At 42.3% G+C, this 21,548-nt stretch overlaps 1 protein-coding gene across 18 annotated transcripts in view; it reads right to left on the bottom strand.

Moving 5' to 3' along the window:
• Positions 1-21,548, bottom strand: part of LIMCH1 (LIM and calponin homology domains 1) — a 326,042-nt gene that overhangs the window by 185,464 nt on the left and 119,030 nt on the right. For all 18 annotated transcript variants that reach the window (XM_013062177.2, XM_013062179.2, XM_013062180.2 and 15 more), the window contains exon 2: positions 8,466-8,536. In XM_013062177.2, coding sequence (XP_012917631.1) covers positions 8,466-8,536 — 71 coding nt within the window. The remainder of the gene's footprint in view (positions 1-8,465; positions 8,537-21,548) is intronic.

Below are 21,548 nucleotides of genomic sequence, written 5' to 3'. Positions count from 1 at the left end.
TCCTGACTAATCTCTACTTGTCACTCAGGTCTCTATCTTAATGTCTTTTCCACAAGAGAACCTGAGATTTATATCCCATATAGAGTCAGGATTTAGATTCCAGATCTGAGCTGGGCGCCCCTGTTAGATGACTTTACTGCATAGTGTACTAGGCTTTCTAGTAACTTACCATACTTGAAAGTGGGTTCTGGAAAAGCTTAGTTGAACGAAGAGAAGCCACCTTCTCCCCCCTCCCCCCGCCCCCACCGCTATCAGAGCAGATCTCTTCTGTGTATGCCAAACACAGCCTATTCCCTCAAACCTTCAAACTTCAAACCTTGCCTTCTGCTCTTGTCTCTGTGAAGGATGCCCTTCTCTTTCCCTCAGCCTATTCTCAACTCAAGTAAAATTCAATTGATGTAACATCTCCCCAGTGTTCCCAAACTGTAACAATCTCCCTTTGTTTTACTTCTTAGTAAATCTTGGCAATTAAATCTCAGTCACTTGCATTTACTCACACACTGTTTTATACTGCTACTCACACACCGTTTTGTACATATGTTCAAGCCCCAAGAGCATTATAAAACTCCTGAAGAGCAGGGATCAAGCCTTCCATTCCCTTTTTATGGCCCTCAATTCCTACTTTGAGGCTGCATGACAAATCCTCCACATGACAAAATGTCTCTACACAAAGCCACACCATCAACTGCCAGCCCGTCCTAGAAGGCTAGTACACATCTGTGGCATGCTGCATCTCATGCTGAAATCAGGACAAGAATCCAGGACAAGCCTCCCTTCTTAGAATAAGCAGCTCATTCATCAGCAATGATATAAACACATGTTTGCCAACAGATTTCTTATCTTCAGAAAATTATTTCACCAGCGTAAGAACTGAGACAAAAATCCACTAGGACATTCTCTATTGGTCAGTCACTTGCAAACGGACATGCTCAGACTTTACATTCCAAGAAAAACGTGTCTGCAGAATAAAAACCCAGAAGTTCAACCTCTATTAATTCCAAAGAAGATGGAGCTGGAGTGGAGAATCTTTTACTTAAAGAAAGTAGGTACATCTATGCTTTCATCTTTAGTCTTCAAGGATGGGTCTGTTCTTTATGTAAAATTGTGTGTGTGTGTGTGTGTGTGTGTGTGTGTGACTCTGAACTGCGTCAGAGGAGGAAAGAGGAAAAAGGGGAGAAAGAAGAAGACAGGGGCAGGGAGGGGACAGGAAGGGAGAAGAGGCAACGGGACAGAGACAGGGGATAATACTAACAATGACAGCTAAGACTGGGAGAAAGTTAAGGTCACTGATGATTAGGGAGCCTAGGGAGCAATCCCAGTACTGGACGCACTGTATTCAGGAAGTGCCCGTAAGAGAGGTGTTATGTGTCAGACCGGCGTCCAGTGAAGTCAAACCACAGATAAACAGAAAGGACCAAGATCAGGAAGCCTTCGCTCTGGTTCCGGAAGTAGACCGGGATACGTGCTAGCTCGGAGGTGGTACAGGTACTTGGAAGCCAGACGGGAACCTACCAACCCTGCCCAGAAGGTTCTGGAACAGCTTCCCAGAGAAAGAAACCATGACAGACTGTGGAGAGTAGGAGGAAATGACATCACCACAGAGGTCAAGGTTACTGTTTTCAAAACAGTCACTCTGGGTCTCAAGCCCTGCCAGCCAAAGCTCATTATTCACAGATGATCAGGTTTGTAAAGGTCCCAAACTTTCTTGCCCAGTTTTTGATCACAGGCTCGGCAAGACAAGCTGGGAAGGAAAATCCCAGTGCGTTCGTCCCACGGCTTGTTGGCAGCCCCTGGACAAAGAGCTGATGGGTGCGCAGTGACACAAAGTTGCACTGACTATGTCATACTCATAATTGACTTCGGGCCTGTTTCCAACAAGCATAATGAGAACAGCTAGGGGTCTGGAGAGCCAAGCCAGCCCCAGACAGTAGCGAGCACTCTGCAGTTCTCTCTTACCGGAAGCTCCCAGGGACCCGAGGAGGTAGTGACTTCCCCCGTTCACACACTAAGGGACAGCAGTTAACAATTAAGGGCCTGCTACGTTCCAAGCACTGAACAAAGAGATGTAGCGATATTATCAATTCATTTAATCCTCACGTCAACCCTCTTAATCAGGTACTAATTCTACTGCTTGTCATAGCTCCCGGAACTGGGGCTCCAGGAGGCCAGGTAAGTGGTGTCAGGACACATGGACACACAGCAGCAATGTAAGTTAACGAGGTTGAACCTCATGAAACCACATTTTCCGACCGTTTTTCGTCTAGTTACACAATTTCACAGGATTCAACCTCAGTGTTTTCCCAATCCACTCGCTTTCCACTGTGCTCGCTCATAAAAGCATAGGAACTGGCTTTTCTTAAGTGTCTATCTTTGGACGGTAACAAAAAGGCAAGTAAAGAGGGTGGGGGAGGATGAGAAATCAAACCACGGAAGGGAAGGGAGGGGACAGCAGAGCACACACCCTATAACAAGATCCCATTAGAAGCATCTTGAACAACCACTGGGGCTGCAGGGGGCGGGGGCGCTGACCCACTGCACAGTTGAAAATCCACCTAGAACTTCTGATTCCTCCAAAAGTTACCAATTTTTAGCCTATTGTTGCTCAGAAGCCTTACTGATGAACATCAACAGTCAATGAACATATATTCGGTATGCTGTATGTGTTCTATGCTGTATTCCTACCATAAAGTCAGCTTGGGAAAAGAAACTATTAAGAAAATCATAAGGAAAGAAAATACATTTGCAGTACTGGACTGTATTTATGGAAAAGTTCCAAATGTAAATGGACCCGCACAGTTCAAACCGTGTTGTGCAAGGGTCGAAGTTGTGATCACTTTATCCCTTTCTGCAAAGCCCTCTTTCTTCCTGAATCATTTTACTTCTAGTTGCAGTTAAAGTATATGTGGAATCCTTGTATTATTCTTCTCACTTTTCTGTAAGTCTGAAATTTTTCAAAATAAAAAGTTGGCTGGAGGGGGACCTTACAAAAAGTCCTGGGAAAACCTTTCCTAAAAAGTTATTTTATTTTCCCATTTCTGCACTGCCCAGAGTCAATTACTTAACTTTACCAGGGTAAACAATTACATCCAAAATTCATCCCGTAGTCCTTATGGGCTGGCAAACGTTTTCTGTAAAGGACCAGACAGTAAACATTCCAAGCTCTTGGAGTCACATACAAAGTCTTGTTTTGTGGCATTTCCAACCCTCTTAAAATGTAAAAACCATCCTAAACAAGAAAGAAAGCCAGGACAAAAACAGGCCAAGCCTGTTGCCAACCCCTGGTATAGACAGAATTCCATACAGTTCTCTCTAAATAATAAAGTCAGAGTCAGGAAAACAAGTCAGAAACTTTCCTTTCTGGATTTATTTTAAAACCGTCTGCTCTGGGTGCTGGGAAGGAGTGACGGTCATCGGCGACTCTGTCCGGGGAGGGTGTTCCTTAGGGAACGGTTGTTTGCAGCCTTCCTTTTAAACCCTGGAGTCTGCCAGGATGTCTGCAGTATTTGCTTAACATTTCTAACAGCATGACACTTGTCACACATTTGCAGCCCGGTCACATTTTGACCTCATTTTATGGACCACTCCGCCAAAGACTCCCATCATTGGAGCGTTTGACCTCCAAACCTCAAGTATTGATGCCTGGCAAAAACCACCGAGGAAGAGAGAAACGATGATAGCAAAAACACATCTCCTGGAATTCTCCTTGGCACGTGCGGTCTCTCGTCTGTACCTGCTATCGCGGTAAGTTACACATTCACGAGTGAGTCTCACGGCACACGGGGGGAGCCCTGCAAAGTCATGGGTACTGCACTCCCCGGGCAGAGTTCAAGAACTCCCACGAAGACTCTGAAGCGACTCAGTTCCCACCTTAGGGGCTCCCTTGTCTCTGTAGCCTTCGGTACACACGCGGCCCTCTCCTTTCTCTCGCCTCGTCGGATGGCTCTACCACACAAAACTGGAGCGCCGACCTTCTCCCCTGACTACAGCCTCCTTAGCATCTCAGCTCTCTCATGCGTTCACTCTTCCTGGACTCGCCTTTTTATCTTAAGAAGGACCAGCAGGGCCGCCAGGATGGCTCAGTCCGTTAAGCATCTGACTTTGATTTCTGCTCAGGTCATGATCTCAGGGGGTCCGGGAACCAAGCCCCACGTCGGGCTCCACAGTCAGTGGGGAGTCTGCTGGAGATTCTCTCTCCTCTCCCTCTGTCCCTCCCCCCCAACTCATGCTCTCTCTCTCTCTAAAATAATCTTTAAAAAAGAAAAGAAAAGGGGGAAAAAAAAAGAAAAGAACAATAAAAGGACCATTAGGCCCTTGATGCTTCCATCCCAAGACCACCAAGCCCATGTGGTCTTTCTTTATGTTCTGTCCCATCAAGACCCAGTGGCTGTCCTCTGTACTGCCCTCCTCCCCACATTTGACGTTTTCTGGCACCGATCCCAGGCCAACATCACCAACCCCAAAGCTCTCACTTTTCTCTGCCATTAAAATCACAGTTGTGGGCACAGGGCAGTTGTGAAGAGCAAAAGATAAGAAATCAGACTTCTGCATGTCAATCTTTCTTACCTGCATTACCTTGGGCAGTCCTCTGTGCCCCCACTTAATTTCCCCCTATGTCCCATTTAATTCCTCTGTAAAACGGGTATGAGGATAGTCCTTAGAGGCCACACAAAAGTTTGGCAAGAAAAAAAATCGGATCCAGGGCCCAGAAGGACGTCCTCTGTTTGACAAGAACTATGAATTTTTTTCGGACTCATGAACAACTTGGGAAATGTTTCGTGAACAGAGCACACGATGTCTCTCCAGCTGCAACCAACCCTTAGAGCCGATCAAACTCAGACAACAAGATGAGAGTCTGTGGAACAAAAGGAATCGTTCACTGAGGCCGTCCGTGGCTTCTTCAGCTGGAGTCATACACGATTACAAGACACCAACTGGGCTTCTGTTTGGAATAATATAAAGTTGAAAAGCCCTAACAATTTCCCAAAAGAGGGCTGTCTGTTACGAAAGCCTCAGTCTCAGAAGAGCCAAATTGCTACTTTCCAAGATTTGAAATTGCAGGGAGTTCTTCTTACATTGTTAAGTGCTGCTCCATGGCGGGAGGTTTTTGAGTTAGAGCCCCTGAATCACCAGCATCCCCAAAATTCCCTCTGGCTCTAGAGAAAGGCACAGCCTTCCCCATTCTCATCTACTCTCCAAACACAGGTGTCTCAAACCTGTATGGATCTACCATCTGGGAAGCTCCAAACTGAGTTTCCTGCCTTTTGGGGGCCCCTGCCATCAGCCAACTCCACCCCTAGAACGATGAACAACGAGAACATTCTCCTCGTTGCCAGAATGGTCTTTGGATCCAAGTCCCAGGAAAGACACCTGCTAACCTCGGGCTGCAGCAGCCCCCACAAGCTTCAGCTCGGATAAAACCTTGTCCCACCTCTCTGCCCTGACCAGAGAGGACGGGAAAATCTTCCTCCTCCATTGCTCCTCAGCCTTCAGGGTATCCAGCTCCTGGCCCATGCCTTTGCTTCTCATTGCTCTGGGGCTCCTGGACTTAGAAACGTGTTTGTATCTGGTTTCTCCAGCTGCTGACCCAGCTTTCCCTCAAAGGCTCTGGGGGAGGCTCAGGCCGTGGCTCTCCTCGCCTCAGGCCGCCGACGCAGTTCATTTCACCTCAGCAAACTCATTGCCGGGGCAGCCAGCTGGAGCCCCACAGGGAAGCCAGAACGTGACCCTCCCTGGTCCTCGGACTCCGTCAACTACACCAGTGAGTCTAATCCTCTGCGGGGAGAAGACGTAGACAATAACTCACTTATCCTGAGTTTTGGCCCACGTACTCATTCAGTAACACTTGTCCAAGCCTCTGCGTTGGCCAGTTCCCTCCACTTCACTCTTGGCTGTCGGCAGTCCAAACCCTTTATTTATTTCAAGAGGCCCCTGGCTATAATCTGTGCCTCCCTCTTGTCTAACCATAATATTTCTTAACCATGGCCTAGACCCAAGCCCCACCCCTGCACCCCTAAACAACCTTAACATTCATTAACGTGTTTATAAAAGGCCACCAAGGAATGCCAAGGCTCACATGACAGAATCTGTCCTCTAACTCAACCTCTTCATCTAGGTAAGAGGCAAGTTCTTTCTTTTTTAAGATTTTATTTATTTATTTGAGAGAAGGAGCACACACAAGCAGGGGGTGGGGCAGAGCGAGAGGGAGAAGTAGACTCCCCGCTGAGCAGGGAGCCCAATGTGGGGGCTCGATCCCAGGAACTTGGGATCATGACCTGAGCTGAAGGCAGATGCTAAAGTGACTGAGCCCCCCCAGGTACCCCAAAAAGCAAGTCCTATGCATGCAAAAGTCTCCAGACCCAGGGGCAGAGCAAGAGGGAGAAGTAGACTCCCCACTGAGCAGGGAGCCCAATGTGGGGGCTTGATCCCAGGACCTGGGATCATGACCTGAGCTGAAGGCAGATGCTAAAGTGACTGAGCACCCCCCAGGTACCCCAAAAAGCAAGTCCTATGCATGCAAAAGTCTCCAGACCCAGGGGCAGAGCAAGAGGGAGAAGTAGACTCCCCGCTGAGCAGGGAGCCCAATGTGGGGGCTTGATCCCAGGACCTTGGGATCATGACCTGAGCTGAAGACAGACAGCTAAAGTGACTGAGCACCCCCGCCCCAGGTATCCCAAAAAGCAAGTCCTATGCATGCAAAAGTCTCCAGATCCAGAGCCCCATCTTCAGATGAACCTGCTCCATCCAGTCTGGCAGGCTATACTACTCCCTGACAGAGTTATTCATGGGAGAATAGTGGAGAGGTGAACGCCTACCAGAATCTTTGGAGCCCATGTTCGTATGCAAAAATCGGTACCAAAGACCCACTTCAACAAGGTTAAGAGAGCACAGTACACATACATTAGATCAGACTATGGCTACTCTGTTAACATCAGGAGAAGGCTCAGCCCAGACTCATTGCAGAAGCAGGTGTCAGAACACAGGGGAAGTGTCAGGAGTCTGCCCGCGTTTGTCTCTGGTGAGATGCTAAACTAATTATGGTTTATCTAAGAGATGAGCTCTCATTTAGACGGAATAAAGGGAAATGAGGCAGTGAAGGAAGTATGAGAAGAGAGAAGAGACTTCACAGGAAAGAAAGCAAAGAAGTGGCAGGCAGGGCATGTAAATTTCCCTTTGAAGAAGAAGGGACAGCGGGAGCAGGAAAAAAGCACAGGCGTGAACTGTGTTGAAAGGTGCTGTGTAATAACCAACATTTTAGGACAAATGTTATTTTTTTTTTTAAATTTAAAAAAAAATTTTAAAAGCACCTCATCCACATTATCCTGTTGAAATTCACAAATGGTTTATGAAATGCAGAAGTTATCCCTTTTTAATTACCATTTTAGAGAGAAAAATCGAGACTCAAGGAGGTTAAATAATTTAAAACTTGAGTTTCTTGTTCTCAGGTTCCAAAACCCAAAGTCTTTCAACTACCCCAGTGGGTCCCAAACAATATTCTGGAAGTTGCCAAAATAAGAGTGCGTTCATTCTATGTCATTTCACTTACATAAAGTTCAAGATGAAAGGCAAATAAATGTAATGGTGATAGAAATGAGGACAGTGCTTTTCTGGAGGAGGTGGAGATGAACTGGGAAGAAACAGGAGGGAGCTTGCTGTCCTCTCTCAATCAGGGTGTAGGCTACATGCACGTACACAGTTCTCGAATCCCATCAGACTGTGTATATTTGCAGTTGTGCATTTCCTGTGTGTACATTTCACCGAACAAAAAGCAGTACCAAATTACAGAACCTATTAAGTTCAAAACCTGAGATCTTAAAGTATATGTTCATCCCCCTATAGGTGTTAGGGTTCTCGCTAATCTTGTGTCTAGAACCACTTCACAGAAAGCTCTTGTCTCCATCACCACAGCAGTACTTACGATAAAAGTTGGGTTCAACACATAAAAACTGAACAGTGCAGTTATTATTCATGTTGGAAGTTTGCCAAGAGCTTAAATTGAATATAATCAAAATGTATCAGGGGAGCAAGCCCAGTGAGGAACATCACCTGACATGTTTTAAGATGTTGTAAGTACGTAGATGCATTGCTTCCACTTGGTACAACTGCTTTTGTTTTGGGTAAAAGGGCGGAGAAGAGCTGACACTTTTATATGGTTGAGTCCACTTCCTTCCTGTCCCTTGGGGTCTAGATTCCTACAGTGTATGGAATGTACTCCAATACTGGTTGGAGTAGCAGCCACCAGGTACTTCTTCTTTATCTAATTAGAAATTGCCATAGTCCCCACCATTCCCTACTGTACACTAAAACTCCCTCACCTACTTATGTGTACTGCCTACCCCGGGATGTTTCAAATTTTCAGAATCAAACAGTGAATAAATTGAAAACAAAATGCAAATTTTTACAGATGTACTGAATGGCATTAATGATTTTTCTTGATTAAAACCAATTGAATAATAGGATATACTTACTCGCAGAGAAGGATTCCATTTTCTAACCCCGTCCGAAAATCTTTATCACCAAAACTTCTGCCAGTTACTTGCTGAAAAGAAGAAGAAGAGAGAGAGAAAGCATAATTTTTTCTTTCTTAATCAGGAAGATCAGTGATTTCATTTTTAACATTTAAGAGCCTTCAAATAACTGGTGGCATTCCAAGAATGGGAAAAATCTGTTAGATCTGAATTTCCTTTACGTGTGTAGCTTTGCTGAGATCAGCTAATCTTAAATTTAGGCCATTATTTTGAAGCTTTTTCCTACCCAATACCTCAAAAAAATATCTGGTTCTTCCTGATAAGGATGTTACTTTTGGGGCTTGGCCATGATAGGTCAAGGTCACAGACTCAACCCACACACTTTCCAAAAAGCCTGTAGAAAGCTCCACCTAAGGATAAAGTATCTATTTGTTAAAACATTAAGGGGGGCAGAGGGAGGGAGGTACAGACACCTAACCTCAAGAGACAAACATCAAGACAGGAATATTAGAGCCAATATCCATAATAACTTAGTGTGAAAGAGGAAAACAAAATCTGGAAAAGAATGACTAATAGCACAGGACTGATGACCATTCTTGATGCCTCTGGCTCTCAGCAGCCCTTTGACCTAGGTACCAGGGCACTCATTGGTTCATTCAATAAGTATATTGAGTTTCTATGGTATGCCAGATAAATACACATACAACAAACCTTAAAGCAACCTCTAAAGTAACAAAATAAAAATGTTAAAGGAGATAAAATGGAATCATAAAAAAATACTCTTAACAATTAAAAAAGGCAAAAAGAAAAAAGAGGAAAAGAGAATATAGAATACATGAAATAAATTTTAAAAAATAAAATAAATAAATAAAAAGTAAATAACAATACTGTAGACTTAAAACTAACTATATCTGTAAGTGCATTAAATACAAATGGCCTAAACACCCCCAATTAAAAAACAGAGATTGTCATAATGGAAAAAAAAAAGCAAGACCAAACAAGGTGCTACCTAGGAGAAATGCACTGTAAATATAAAGATAGAAGTAGGTTAAAAATGGAAGAAAGGAATAAGATAATAACATGCTAATGTTAATTTTTGAAACTGGATATTAATACCAGACAAAGAAACTTTTAGAACAAAGAATAATACCAAGGACAGAGAAAGTCATTTCATAATGACAAAGGGTATAGCTCATCAGGAAGACCAAAAAATCCTAAACATTTTTACATCTAATAAGAACTTCAAAACACATAAGCCAAAACAGATAAGTCTACAAGGAGAAATAGACAAATTCACAACTAGAGTCAGAAATATATTATCTCTCTCCCATAACTTATAGAACAAGCAAAAAAAAAAAAAAAAATCAGTAAGTATATGGAGGACTTGAACAACCCTATCAACTAAATTGACTTAACTTACATTTCAACAATACTTCACCTCGCAAGGGCAAAATAAATATTTTTCTTCTTAAGTTCACAATGAACATGTATTGAGATAGATCAGTTTCTGGGTTAATAAACCAGGTTCAACAAACTTAAAAGAATTCAATTCACAAAAAAAGCATACCATCTGACCACAATGGAATTAAATTAGAAATTAACAATAGAAATAGTTCAGGGAAAAAAAAATCTCCAAATAATTTTAAACTAAGTAACACAATGTAAAAAACAACCCACTAATCAAAGAAGAAATATAAAGAAATTAGAATATATTCTGTAGTGAAAGAATATGGCAATGTAAAAATGGATGGAAAGACACAAAATCAGTATTTTGGGGAAACATATAGCACAAAACACCTATATCAGAAAAGAGATCTCAAATCAATAAATTTTGCTTCTATCTTAAGCAAATTAAGCCCAAATTAAGTAGAAAAAAAAGGGGAAAACTATATCAGTTGAAAAAACCAAATAGAAAACCAAAAAGCGATAGAGAAAAATCAATGAAATCAAAAGCTATTTACTTGAGACCAATAAAACTGGGAAACATTTAGCCAGGTTGATAAATCTTTAGCTAATAAAATAGACAACCTCTGGTTTTTAGCCAAAAAAGAAAGACATCAGTTATGACAGAGATGACATGACATCATCACAGATTTTATAGACATTAAAAGGATAAGAGGGGATATTATAAATACATTCATCTCAGTATATTTACCAACTTAGATGAACTGGATAAATTTTTTTGACACAACAAGTTCATTCAACAAAAAAATAGATAACTTTCCCAAAAGGAGATGTCAGTCCCAGAAAGTTTATCTGGTATATTACATAAATATGTAAGGAAGAAGTACTGCAGTTCTACACAAACTATTCCAGACAATTGAAGAGAAAAGCATGCTTCCCAATTCAGTTACCCTGACTACAAAAGCAGACAAAAATATTAAAAAATGGACAGATACATATACACATACACACATGCAGACATGCATACACACACACACACGCAAAAAACATGACAACACATTATCTCTTCATGGTGGGAAACAGGTGTGATTTTTATTTTCTTCTTTAAATTCTCCCTATTTTCCTAAAGCTTTCCTGAAAGAAAGGAAGGAAGGAAGAGAAAGGAAGAAAAGGGGGGAAAAGAAAAATACTTCTTTGTTACTATCCTCCCATTCTTACTTAAGGGAAGGTGAGAAAATGGATAAAAAGTAGTTTGTATTTACAGTTTGCAAAAATCTAGCTTTTTTCCTAAAATAAATTAGGAAAGTTCTCCTTTAAAAAAGTTGCGATTTTAAATGCAGACTTTTTAAACAATTTAGCATTTTCTTTCTTGAATATACTAGTCCTAATTTATATTCTCAAAGCACCACTAAAACCTTTATTCACCAGGAACTGATTAGAAGATTCTGAGAACATTTTCCCCCAGGTCTTCATAATTTTGTTAAAATTATTATGTTCTAGGGGCGCCTAGGTGGCTCAGTGGGTTAAAGCCTCTCCCTTCGGCTCCTGTCATGATCCCAGGGACCTGGGATTGAGCCCCACATCGGGATCTCTGCTCAGCAGGGAGCCTGCTTCCCTTCCTCTCTCTGCCTGCCTCTCTGCCTACTTTGATCTCTGTCAAATAAATAAGTAAAATCTTAAAAAAAAAAAATTATTAAGTTCTAGCACCAGTGGTGCTAACACTGAGACCCAAGAGAGTTTACCTACATCTATTATAGAATCTCTGGCCAAGATAACCCAGGCCCCTCTCCATTTATTGAGCCATGATGATGGGCAGAGCCTAGAGACAGAAACACAAATGAGACAGGATCACTGCATGCCGAAGGCTCACAGACTGCAGAGGAAAGCAGATAACTAAACTCATACCATAAACAGAAGGTAACAGGACTATTGATATTATAAGAAAATATTAGAGATGCAAGGAACCCTTAAAATATTCATGTACTATTTAAAATTATATTGTATGTAATGCACACCCAGTAAAAAATTTCAAGTAGATTTTAACAGTCCCAAGTTAGCCCGCTAATTAATATCCTCCAAGGTACAATATGATTAAATTCAGCTTCCTAGACTGCCAGTACTGGAGATGGGAACAGGCACCATACAAATGAAGGAAGGTGCTCATTTCTGCTTCTGTTCTTCCTCTGCTTCCATCCCTGTTCCTGTGTCCATTAGGTCCCAACATAGTCTTCTTACTGCTCTCTGCTGACCCTAACACTGTCCTTTCTTCCATGCCCAAGTTATTTAGTACAGAGGTGTCCAGATCTTGGTTAAGAAGGCTGACAGTTCAACAGACTCCAGAAATTCAACAAGGACCATGCCATGGAAGAGTTAGGTCTTTAGACTAGTAGCAGCAGCATCTTCACTTGGAATTAATGTTAGAAATACAGATTATCAGTCCTCCTACCCTCTACAAGACCTACTTAACCAGAACCAGCATCCAAAAATATCCCCAAGTGATTCATATGCAAAGTAAATTTTACAAAGCCCTGACCTAGCATAGAAAGTAAGGAGCCAACAGTTCAGAGCCAGAAGAGGAGGACCATCCACTGAAATCAGGATTCTATATGTCTTGTCTCAACATCTTTCAGAAAATAGCCAGACTCCAAACACTTCTCACTGCCTCTACTCTACCAACTACTACAAGCCACCAACATATTATAGCTAGATAAGTTTCTTAACTGGCCTCACTGGCCTACCCTTGCCTCCCTTCCCTCTAGTCTCAAAAGAGCAGCCAGGGCAATCTCATAAAGTTAGTTCATGCCACTACTCCACTTGAAGTCCCCCCAAACTCCCCAAACTCATAGTAAAAGTCAAAGTTCCTACCGTTCCTTAAAGGCATTCACCAGAAAAACAAGCAAGCAAGCAACAAACGAACAAACAAAAAAATAAGAACACATGGACCAAGCCACTGGACACCACCATGATTTCAAGAGTGGCCATAATGAACTTGCGCATACCTCCCCATTCAAAGGGATCCTCAGAAGTACTTAAGGTGGCACCTACGTCACCAACTATGCCTTGTGTGTCTTTCAGGAAAGCCCAATATCAGATTTCTTTCCTTGCTTTATGGTCAGGATTAATTCACTTCCATTACTATCCAAAATATCATGCAGGGACATGCTCTAAGTATCAGATTAAAATACTCAAGAATGGATAACTTACCAGAACACTGATAGTTTTAAAGGAAAAGAAACACGTTTACCTACTTTGGTGATTAAACCAAAAGCAGAAGCAAGAGGATATCACAATGTGTCATCACACTATTTTTATGCAAGTAATTATGAAGTAAGCTCATCTGTATTTGATTTCCTTCTCACTGAACTAAAAAGGTAATTATGTTTCTGAGTCTGTTCCTGTCAATGGCACTGCTCTAAACCATTCAAATAACTGAAATATGAAGGCTTTAAAAAAAAACAGTCTAATAAAAAGAAAATCCACACAACTTCATGGTCACATTTTTATGATGTGTTTATAATGTAACACATTATATATCAAAATGCTACACTTGGCTAATTACTTTGTTACCACTTTATTAAGTAATTGCCATGAATAGTCAAAGACTGCCAAGAATCATTCTCTCAGCCTGTTCATTGTCAATTATACAAACTATTTCAGAACTATTTTCATTAATCTTCAGTTGTTGTTATTGTTGTTTTTTTAAAGCAATCTGGTGGACAAACTACTGTCCACCACTAGCTGCAGGTGTGAAGAGAATTTGAAATAAATGTTGGAAGCCCTATCATAATGATCTTAAGAAGAGATTGGATAGCCAGACAAAACGATGGTCTCTGGATTCAAGAAACTGAAAAAACAATACAGAATTTAATATATTTCAACTTAGCTTTTAAAAGACATGGATATTTTCGGGGCACCTCGGTGGCTCAGTGGGTTGGGCCTCTGCCTTCAGCTCAGGTCATGATCCCAGCATCCTGGAATCGAGCCCCACATCAGGCTCTCTGCTCAGCGGGGAGCCTGCTTCTCCCTCTCTCTTTCTGCCTGCCTCTCTGCTTGTGATCTCTGTGTGTCAAATAGATAGATAAATAAAAATCTTTTTTAAAAAAGGACACAGATATTTTCTCTAAATTGTACAAAAATAGGGCGCCTGGGTGGCTCAGTGGGTAAAGCCTCTGCCTTCGGCTCAGGTCATGATCTCAGGGTCCTGGGATCGAGTCCCCACATCAGGCTCTCTGCTCAGCGGGGAGCCTGCTGCCGCCTCTCTCTCTGCGAGCCTCTCTGCCTACTTGTGATCTCTCTCTGTGTGTCACATAAATAAATAAAATCTTAAAAAAATAAAAATAAATAAATTGTACAAAAATAGGTATGCTTCATATTACATTTTTGTTTTGTTATTGCCCAACTCCACCCGGTAAGGTGAAAGTGGGAAACTTTACTTGTTTTCTTCCCTGTTGTATGCTCTGTGCCTAGAAAAGTACTTGGCTCACAGTAGATACTCAATAAATATTTGTTGAAGTAACAAAGAAAAAAAGGTATGCTTTCAGAAGGTTGTGATTTCCTCCTATAAACAGTAAATAAAAAATAATACCTCTTTACAATTCACTGAAGAATTATTTGTGGCTCATTAAACTCCCTTCTCTTCTGATCATATTTGACTTATTTAATAAAAGGACATTTCTGCATATTTTTACACTTAAACTGTAAAATAAAGCAGAACTGCATTGCTCTTATTTTTCACATTTCCTGAGAAATGAATCCATTGCTATTTCTGTCTCCTTTGTGAGGTTGCTAGAAAAATCAAATCAAGTTTCTATGGAAACTCTCCATAAACAATCATAAATCATACTCATCTGAGCTAGAATTAGCTATCAACCAATCAATCATCTACTGAATACCCATTTCGTGCCAGGCGATGTCATGGCAATGTAATAGGTGTGTGAGACCAAAATAATAAAAACTGTACCCTATCCAGTAAGGATCCACAATCCGGAAGAAAGATCAAAGAGCAAAGTAGGTGTTGGAAGAGAAATATGGACACAGATCTATAAGAGAAATTCACACAAATTGCATGACTGAAGGAACAGCTGCATGATAATAGTCCACATTCATACACGAACTACCATATGTCCTTTCTGTTCTCAAAGCTTGCCAAGCATTATTTCATTTAATCCTCATAAAAACCTAATGAGGTGGATCCTATTATTATTATTATTATTCCACTGTGAAGTCAAGGAAACCTAGGCACAGAGAGAGGTTCCGTCAGGTGCCCAAGGACACAAAAGTAGCAAACAGTAGAGCGGGGATTGAACCTCAGGTAGTGTGACTGCAAAGTTCTTATTCCTAAGCACAATTTTGTGCAGCATCTGAGCAAAGGAATGAACTTTCTCTGCCCAAAACAGTCAAGGAAAACCTTTGAGGAGCTGACATTTGAGTTGGTCCTGAAGGGTAAGAGGGATTCCCCAAAGGAAGGAGATGAAATAAGGCACTCCAGGCAGACACCAAGATCTGCACAAAGGTTGCTGTGAGCAAAGAGGAAAGGTTCTAAGGGCTGAGCCCAGCACGGAGACAGGTGGAGAAGGAGCTGGTGGGAGGGCCCGTGTGCCGGGGTGGGCAGGCAGGGCCCAGAAGTAAAGGATTGGTGTGTCAGAGCTATGGGGTGACCTTGATCCTGAAACAAAAAAGACACCCCAGAAGATGGGGGCAAGGAAAGAGTTCTTTGGCAATCACTCTCCCCACTAATTCCTCGTTCCTGAAGAGATAGTCCCAAAGTGACCTTTTGTTTGTTGCTCTCAATTACTTCCTCGAGGACTCCATCATTCCCATTTGATGTACAATGATTTTGCTTTTGGAATTATAGTGTGATGCAAACTGTCTGTCTAGACCTTTGGGACCACTTCCCTCAACCCCATACACATTCCTCTGTATATGGTTTCTACCACTATCTTTTCATCCTTTCTTCAAAAGGAAGTAATACACTTTCTCTGTCAAGGCTCTGGGTGCCATCCGTTCCCACCCATGGGTCCTTACCCTATCCCTTGGCCCACAGCAGTCTTCACCTCCCTGCCAGTAGCATGCATTTCCTCTTTTCTTCAGAACGCTGATTCAGTCCAGCCCCTCAACTATCCTGTTTTTCTCCTTCCTTTCATGGTCTAAACTCCCTGTATGAGCATCAAGAACCCATTGCCCTTAATCATCATAGCTCAGGGGCCTCCAAGCTGTCCACTTTTAATTCCCTGAAAATTCTTACAGGGTTGAGTTGAGACCCAGGAGTCTGAGTCTGAGCTCCACAAGCACAAGCTAAATCAGAATTAGGTTAATGAACTTCAATCAACCCTCAGCCTCCCCACTTACAAAATGATACTTGTACCTACTCCAAAGGTTTGCATGAAGAATCAGTGACCAGAGTTCAATAAATCTCATCATTGACACTGGCAAGAATACTAGAATTAAATCCCATTATTAATTTCTCTCTTGTCAATACTCTTTACAGGTCTCTCCTGCCTCATCTTGGATGATGCCATGCTTTACTGGTTCTCCCCTTAAATTCTAATGTCACCACACTGTCTAATCCACTGAGACATCTTCTCTGCTGAGAAGATGGGCATCAAGGTCTTTCAGCATGAGAGTCAATCACCCCGCCCCCCCCACCTTTGGACCACTTGCATCTTATAGGTTTCCCCATGACCAAACTCTCTGCTTTTCCTTCTACCTCATTCAGTAAATGCCTTATGTACATCTACCTCACTCACTGCCTACCTATGCCACATGGTTCTTTTCCCCTTTCCTCACTTTGCCTTTGGCCTTTCTCTACCTCCCCTGGGTAGTCCCATGCCTTTAAACATGTCACAGACAATAACTCAGATGTTATTATGAGTTGGAATATCCTTCCTTTCCATATCTCTATCTTGCCTGTGCTGACTCACACACATTGTCATTTCTGGCACTGATCCTTCTCCCCTGAAGTCCAGAAATCAAATATCCAGCTTCTTCCTTGACATCTCCACTTGGTTACCTAATACATGTTTTACTCTTACCAAGATCAAAATGAAATTGGCGACATGGGTCCCCTGATCCAAAAGCAATGAGAAGATCAATGTGTCTCCCTCCAAATATATTCTAGACCTGCTCTTTTCCCCCTGTGTCTGCACTATCACCCTAGCCCGAGCCTCCCCTGCCTCTCCACGAGATGACAGCCACAGCCATTGGCATGCTCTCTCTGCTCCCAACCTGGCCCCTCGCCAAGCCACTTCCCACGCAGCCTCCGGCAATGTCGCTATAGATCCATCCGGTGTCCCTTCTCATGATACCAAAATAAGTCCAAGCCATAGTGACAAACCCTTCATTTCACAGATGAGACAAGTAATGCCTTGCCCATTAAGCGACAGATGGGACAAATAATGTCCTGCACATTGAGTGACTTGCTCCAGGTCACGCAGCTGGCCATCAGCAAGGATGAGACTAGAAACCGGGCATCACTGCCCCACTGCACTGCCTTCTGAAGCCACGTCTCCCTGCGGCACATGCATCACTACACTCTCTTTAATAACAATTGATTCTTCTCTCCATTCAGTTTGGGTTGGCAGAGAAAAAGCACAGAAGTCCAGGCCTGAGAAGATTTAATCAACATGATCAGATCATGATCCTCTCCAGCACGGGACCTAAGTGCTTAATATTGAGGATAATAAAATGCAATCTGCAGAATCCATTTATATTTTCAGCATGTCATCAGAAAACCAGAAGGCAGCTGTTTATAGCCACAGATTGACAGACTCCACTAAAAAAGAAAAAAAAAAAAAGATCTAATTAAGAATCCAGGCAATGCTCAAAAGCACCCTGGGAGCATTAAATCCTGTGATCCAGCCCTTGCATTCTGTAGGCACAGAAAATGGGTCAGTCAGGGAGCATGTGAGTGGGGTTAGTAAGAACGGTGTTGGCACATCCTCAGGTTGTTCTGGCCTTACGAAGACAGGGAACAGAAGCTGCGAAGACAGACAACACTCAAAGTGAGATTTAACACAACATCGAGTGTTACTGACTGATCTGAGAGCAAAGAGAGAGAAGAGTCCAGAAGGACAGTGGGCTAGTGAAGTACTTCTGGGTTATGTGTGTCATCTTGGTGTTATTTTTACCTGGGTATCATGTTTCATCCCTTAAATAAATATTTCAGTTCAGGCTAATTTTGGCAAATCAGTGTATGGAACTGTCACCCGGTCCTCAGCACACTGAAGTATAGAACCTCTCAACTGGGCAAATCTGGGTCCAAATTTCAGGTCTGAAACTCGGGAGTTACGGGACACGGGATAGAGGGCTTCATCTCTCCGAGCCTCCTCCCATGTCTTTAGGAGACAGTTGCAGGAGCCTGTTTTATGAGGTTGTGAGAGGCTACAATCCTAAGTGGACACCGTCTAGTAAGATATTTAGTACTGCTTTGAAGTTCCATAACTTTTCCCCCCACACTTATGGCTAGGGAGGAAAAACAAACAAACAAACAAAAATCCACAACTTAAGTGTCTAAATCAGGTGGTTGCAATTTTTGCTTGGAAATGATGCGCAGGAAAAAGAGTCTAGTTGAAGCACATTAGCCACTCGAAAGACGGATCTGGGTTTGTAGGTGCTGGGTACAAAACCACATGGGGAAGTTAGCGTGCTACCCTCCTCCCCGCCACATCTGGGTTAAATGAGACCATGAGGAAACAACTGTGCGAATCCAGACTATGACACATTTTATAAGAAAATTGACCTTCAAAAAGCCAATGTCGTGAAGAAAATGGAAGGGCTGCTTTTTATAAAATGAGGGACTCAAGAGATAATCAATTGCATTGTTTGTTCTTGACAGAAACCCTAGTTTAAATGAAACTTTATGAAAGACATTTTGGGCACAACTGGAAAAATCTGGATACATACTGGTCATGTGATAATACTCGGGCATCACTTCGCTTTATTAAGACTGACAACGGCATGCTGATTACAAAGGAGAACTTGGAGACCCACGCTTAAGTATTTAGAAGGAAAGAGGTCTGTCACCTGCAGTTTATTTTGAAATGGTTGGAAAAACACTTGGGGTATGTGTTAAAGTGTGTGTGTGTGTGTGTGTGTGTGTGTGTGTGTATGTATGAAGTAAATGCAGAAAATGTTTGCAATTATTGACACTAGGTGTGGCTTACATGGGTTTCTTTGAACTAATCTATCTCCCTTCCTTTCTTCCTTTCTTTCCTTATTTCTTTCTTTCAATGTTTCAAAATATTCATAATCAACTGTTGTCTGGGGCTAGGACTGAAAGTCATTAAGCAGGGCCGGCAGAGTACTCTGGTCAACAACCTGACCAATGCCTTCTCATTCATTCATTCATTTTGCTGGAGCCCTTCTCTTATCTGTTTTCACCGATGACAGTTCACTATCGGTCACTTACCAGTGTACTACTGGTCATTTCGTTTATATTCAACCCACTCTCTCACCTGCTCATGACACACAAATGGCACTCGCCAGCCATCAAATCAATGTGACATTAACAATGAGGACGAGAAGGAAAGGGAGGTCAAGCCCCTTGGCTTCCTGATTTGGGGCAAAGAACGGGAGCTGGAGGCTCTGCCAAGTACACACAGTCCTGTGACAGTTGTAGGCCTGTGTGAAGAACCGGTCGATTTCACCACTGGGGATACTAATAACTGAACAATTTTTAGCCAAGAATCCAAACTAACCACGAAACTGTTGTATTTCACCAGTACATGGCATTTAAAAAGGCATCCAAGTCAAGTTAGAAAAGTACTAGAATTCACCCCAACAACTTATTAGATTACTAAATGAAAATAAAATGTGGTGAAAAAGAATGAGAGCTTGCCATTCGCAACAATATGGATGGACCTAGAAGGTATTGTGCTAAGTGAAAGAAATCCGACGCAGAAAGACAAATACCATATGATTTCACTTACATGTGGAATATGAAAAACAGAACAAGGGAACCACAGACAAACAACAAAGGAAAACTCAGACAATTAAATACAGAGAACAAACTGATGGTTGCTGGTGCAGGAGGGGAGGGGGAAGGGGAGATGGGTGAAATAGATAAATAAAGGGGATTAAAAGGTACAAACTCCTAGTTACAAACCGAGTAAGTCATGGAGATGAAAGCACAGCCTGGGGAATATATTTGATATACTGTCATCACGTTGTATGGTGACAGTCACCACACTTCTCGTGATGAGCACACACACCATGAGTAATGTATAAAAATGTCAAATCCATGCTGTACACTTGAAATGAATATATCATTGCATGTTGATTTTAAAAATGATGAAATGCTCATTACACAGATAGGATAATCACACAGCCTATCCTTTAAGAAGTTAGTATGACTTGGGCAACACAACTATGAAGAAAAGCAAGGAAGTGGTCAAAAGAAAATGAGCACATTTTTTTCATGAACATTTTTTCATGTGTCTGATATCATGAAAAAAAAAAAAAAACAATGCGCAGACGGGCGCCTGGGTGCCTCAGTTGGCTGAGCTGGTTGAGCGACTGCCTTGGCTCAGGTCATGATCCTGGAGTCCTGGGACTGAGTCCTACATCAGGCTCCCTGCTCAGCAGGAGTCTGCTTCTCCCTCTGACCTTCTTCCTCTCGTGCTCTCTCTCTCTCTTCATTCTCTCTCTCTTGCAAACAAATAAATAAAATGAGAGAAAGGAAGAAAGAAAGAAAAGAAAAGAAAAGAAGGGAGGAAGGGAAAGGGAAGGAGCGGAAAAGAGCAAGAGGAGGAGGGAAGGAATTCTCCCTGGGAGGGGGCCCAGAAAGGGTTTCCAAGGGGATGAATTCTCCTCCTGAATTTGGATCTACTTCTTCTTCTTCTTTTTTTTTTTTTTTTTAATATTTATTTATTTATTTATTTGACAGAGATCACAAGTAGGCAAAGAGGCAGGCAGAGAGAGAGAGGAGCAAACAGGCTCCCTGCGGAGCAGAGAGCCCGATGTGGGACTTGATTCCAAGACCCTGGGATCATGACCTGAGCCAAAAGGCAGAGGCTTAATTCACCGAGCCACCCAGGAGCCCCTGGATCTACTTCTTGACACAGCGATTCCAAAACTGTCCACCTTCAATAATTAACTACGCTCCATGTTTTTTTCATGTGGTTTTCTAGAACTGTGTTATACTTTACAACTTAAAAGATTTTAAAGCGAGGACTAGGAATATATAGGCCAACCTATTGGTTGTGACCCAACCTTATTTTCCTTTTTCTCTTTAGTAACTAACCCACTTTTCTATTTGGTTTTACTCAGAAAAGTTGGGAGTGGGAAGATACCACTTTTCAAAGGTTTTTCATTCAAATGTAACAGAAGGACACCTCCATATAGTAATAGTCCTTAAGTCTACTATTAAAATGGTGACTGAGATCTATACATGTCCTCTGCATAGTATATTTTAAAACAAACACTTGGATATCACACAAAGGAGCCAATGTTCTGTCTGGCTTTGGAAAACAAAAGACATATCGTCTGTGAGTATGCCATGCGAAGAGCTCTAGGCAGACACTTGGTACTGGGAATGGCCAGAGTGCCCCTCACCCCTATCTTCTATCAATGGTACTTTTGTTTGAATCACACAGTTGTCTAGCGACACCTACTCAGCATTGGTAGGAGGCCAGAAGTCAAGACAACTGGGTGGCAGCCACAGTTCTGCCAATAACCAACAGC

Source organism: Mustela putorius, unplaced genomic scaffold (genome assembly GCF_011764305.1).
Source record: "Mustela putorius furo isolate JIRA1106 unplaced genomic scaffold, ASM1176430v1.1 tig00000083_pilon_pilon_pilon, whole genome shotgun sequence".
In the NCBI taxonomy this organism is placed as follows: Eukaryota; Metazoa; Chordata; class Mammalia; order Carnivora; family Mustelidae; genus Mustela; species Mustela putorius.
This window is presented reverse-complemented; position numbering and strand designations above follow the sequence as displayed.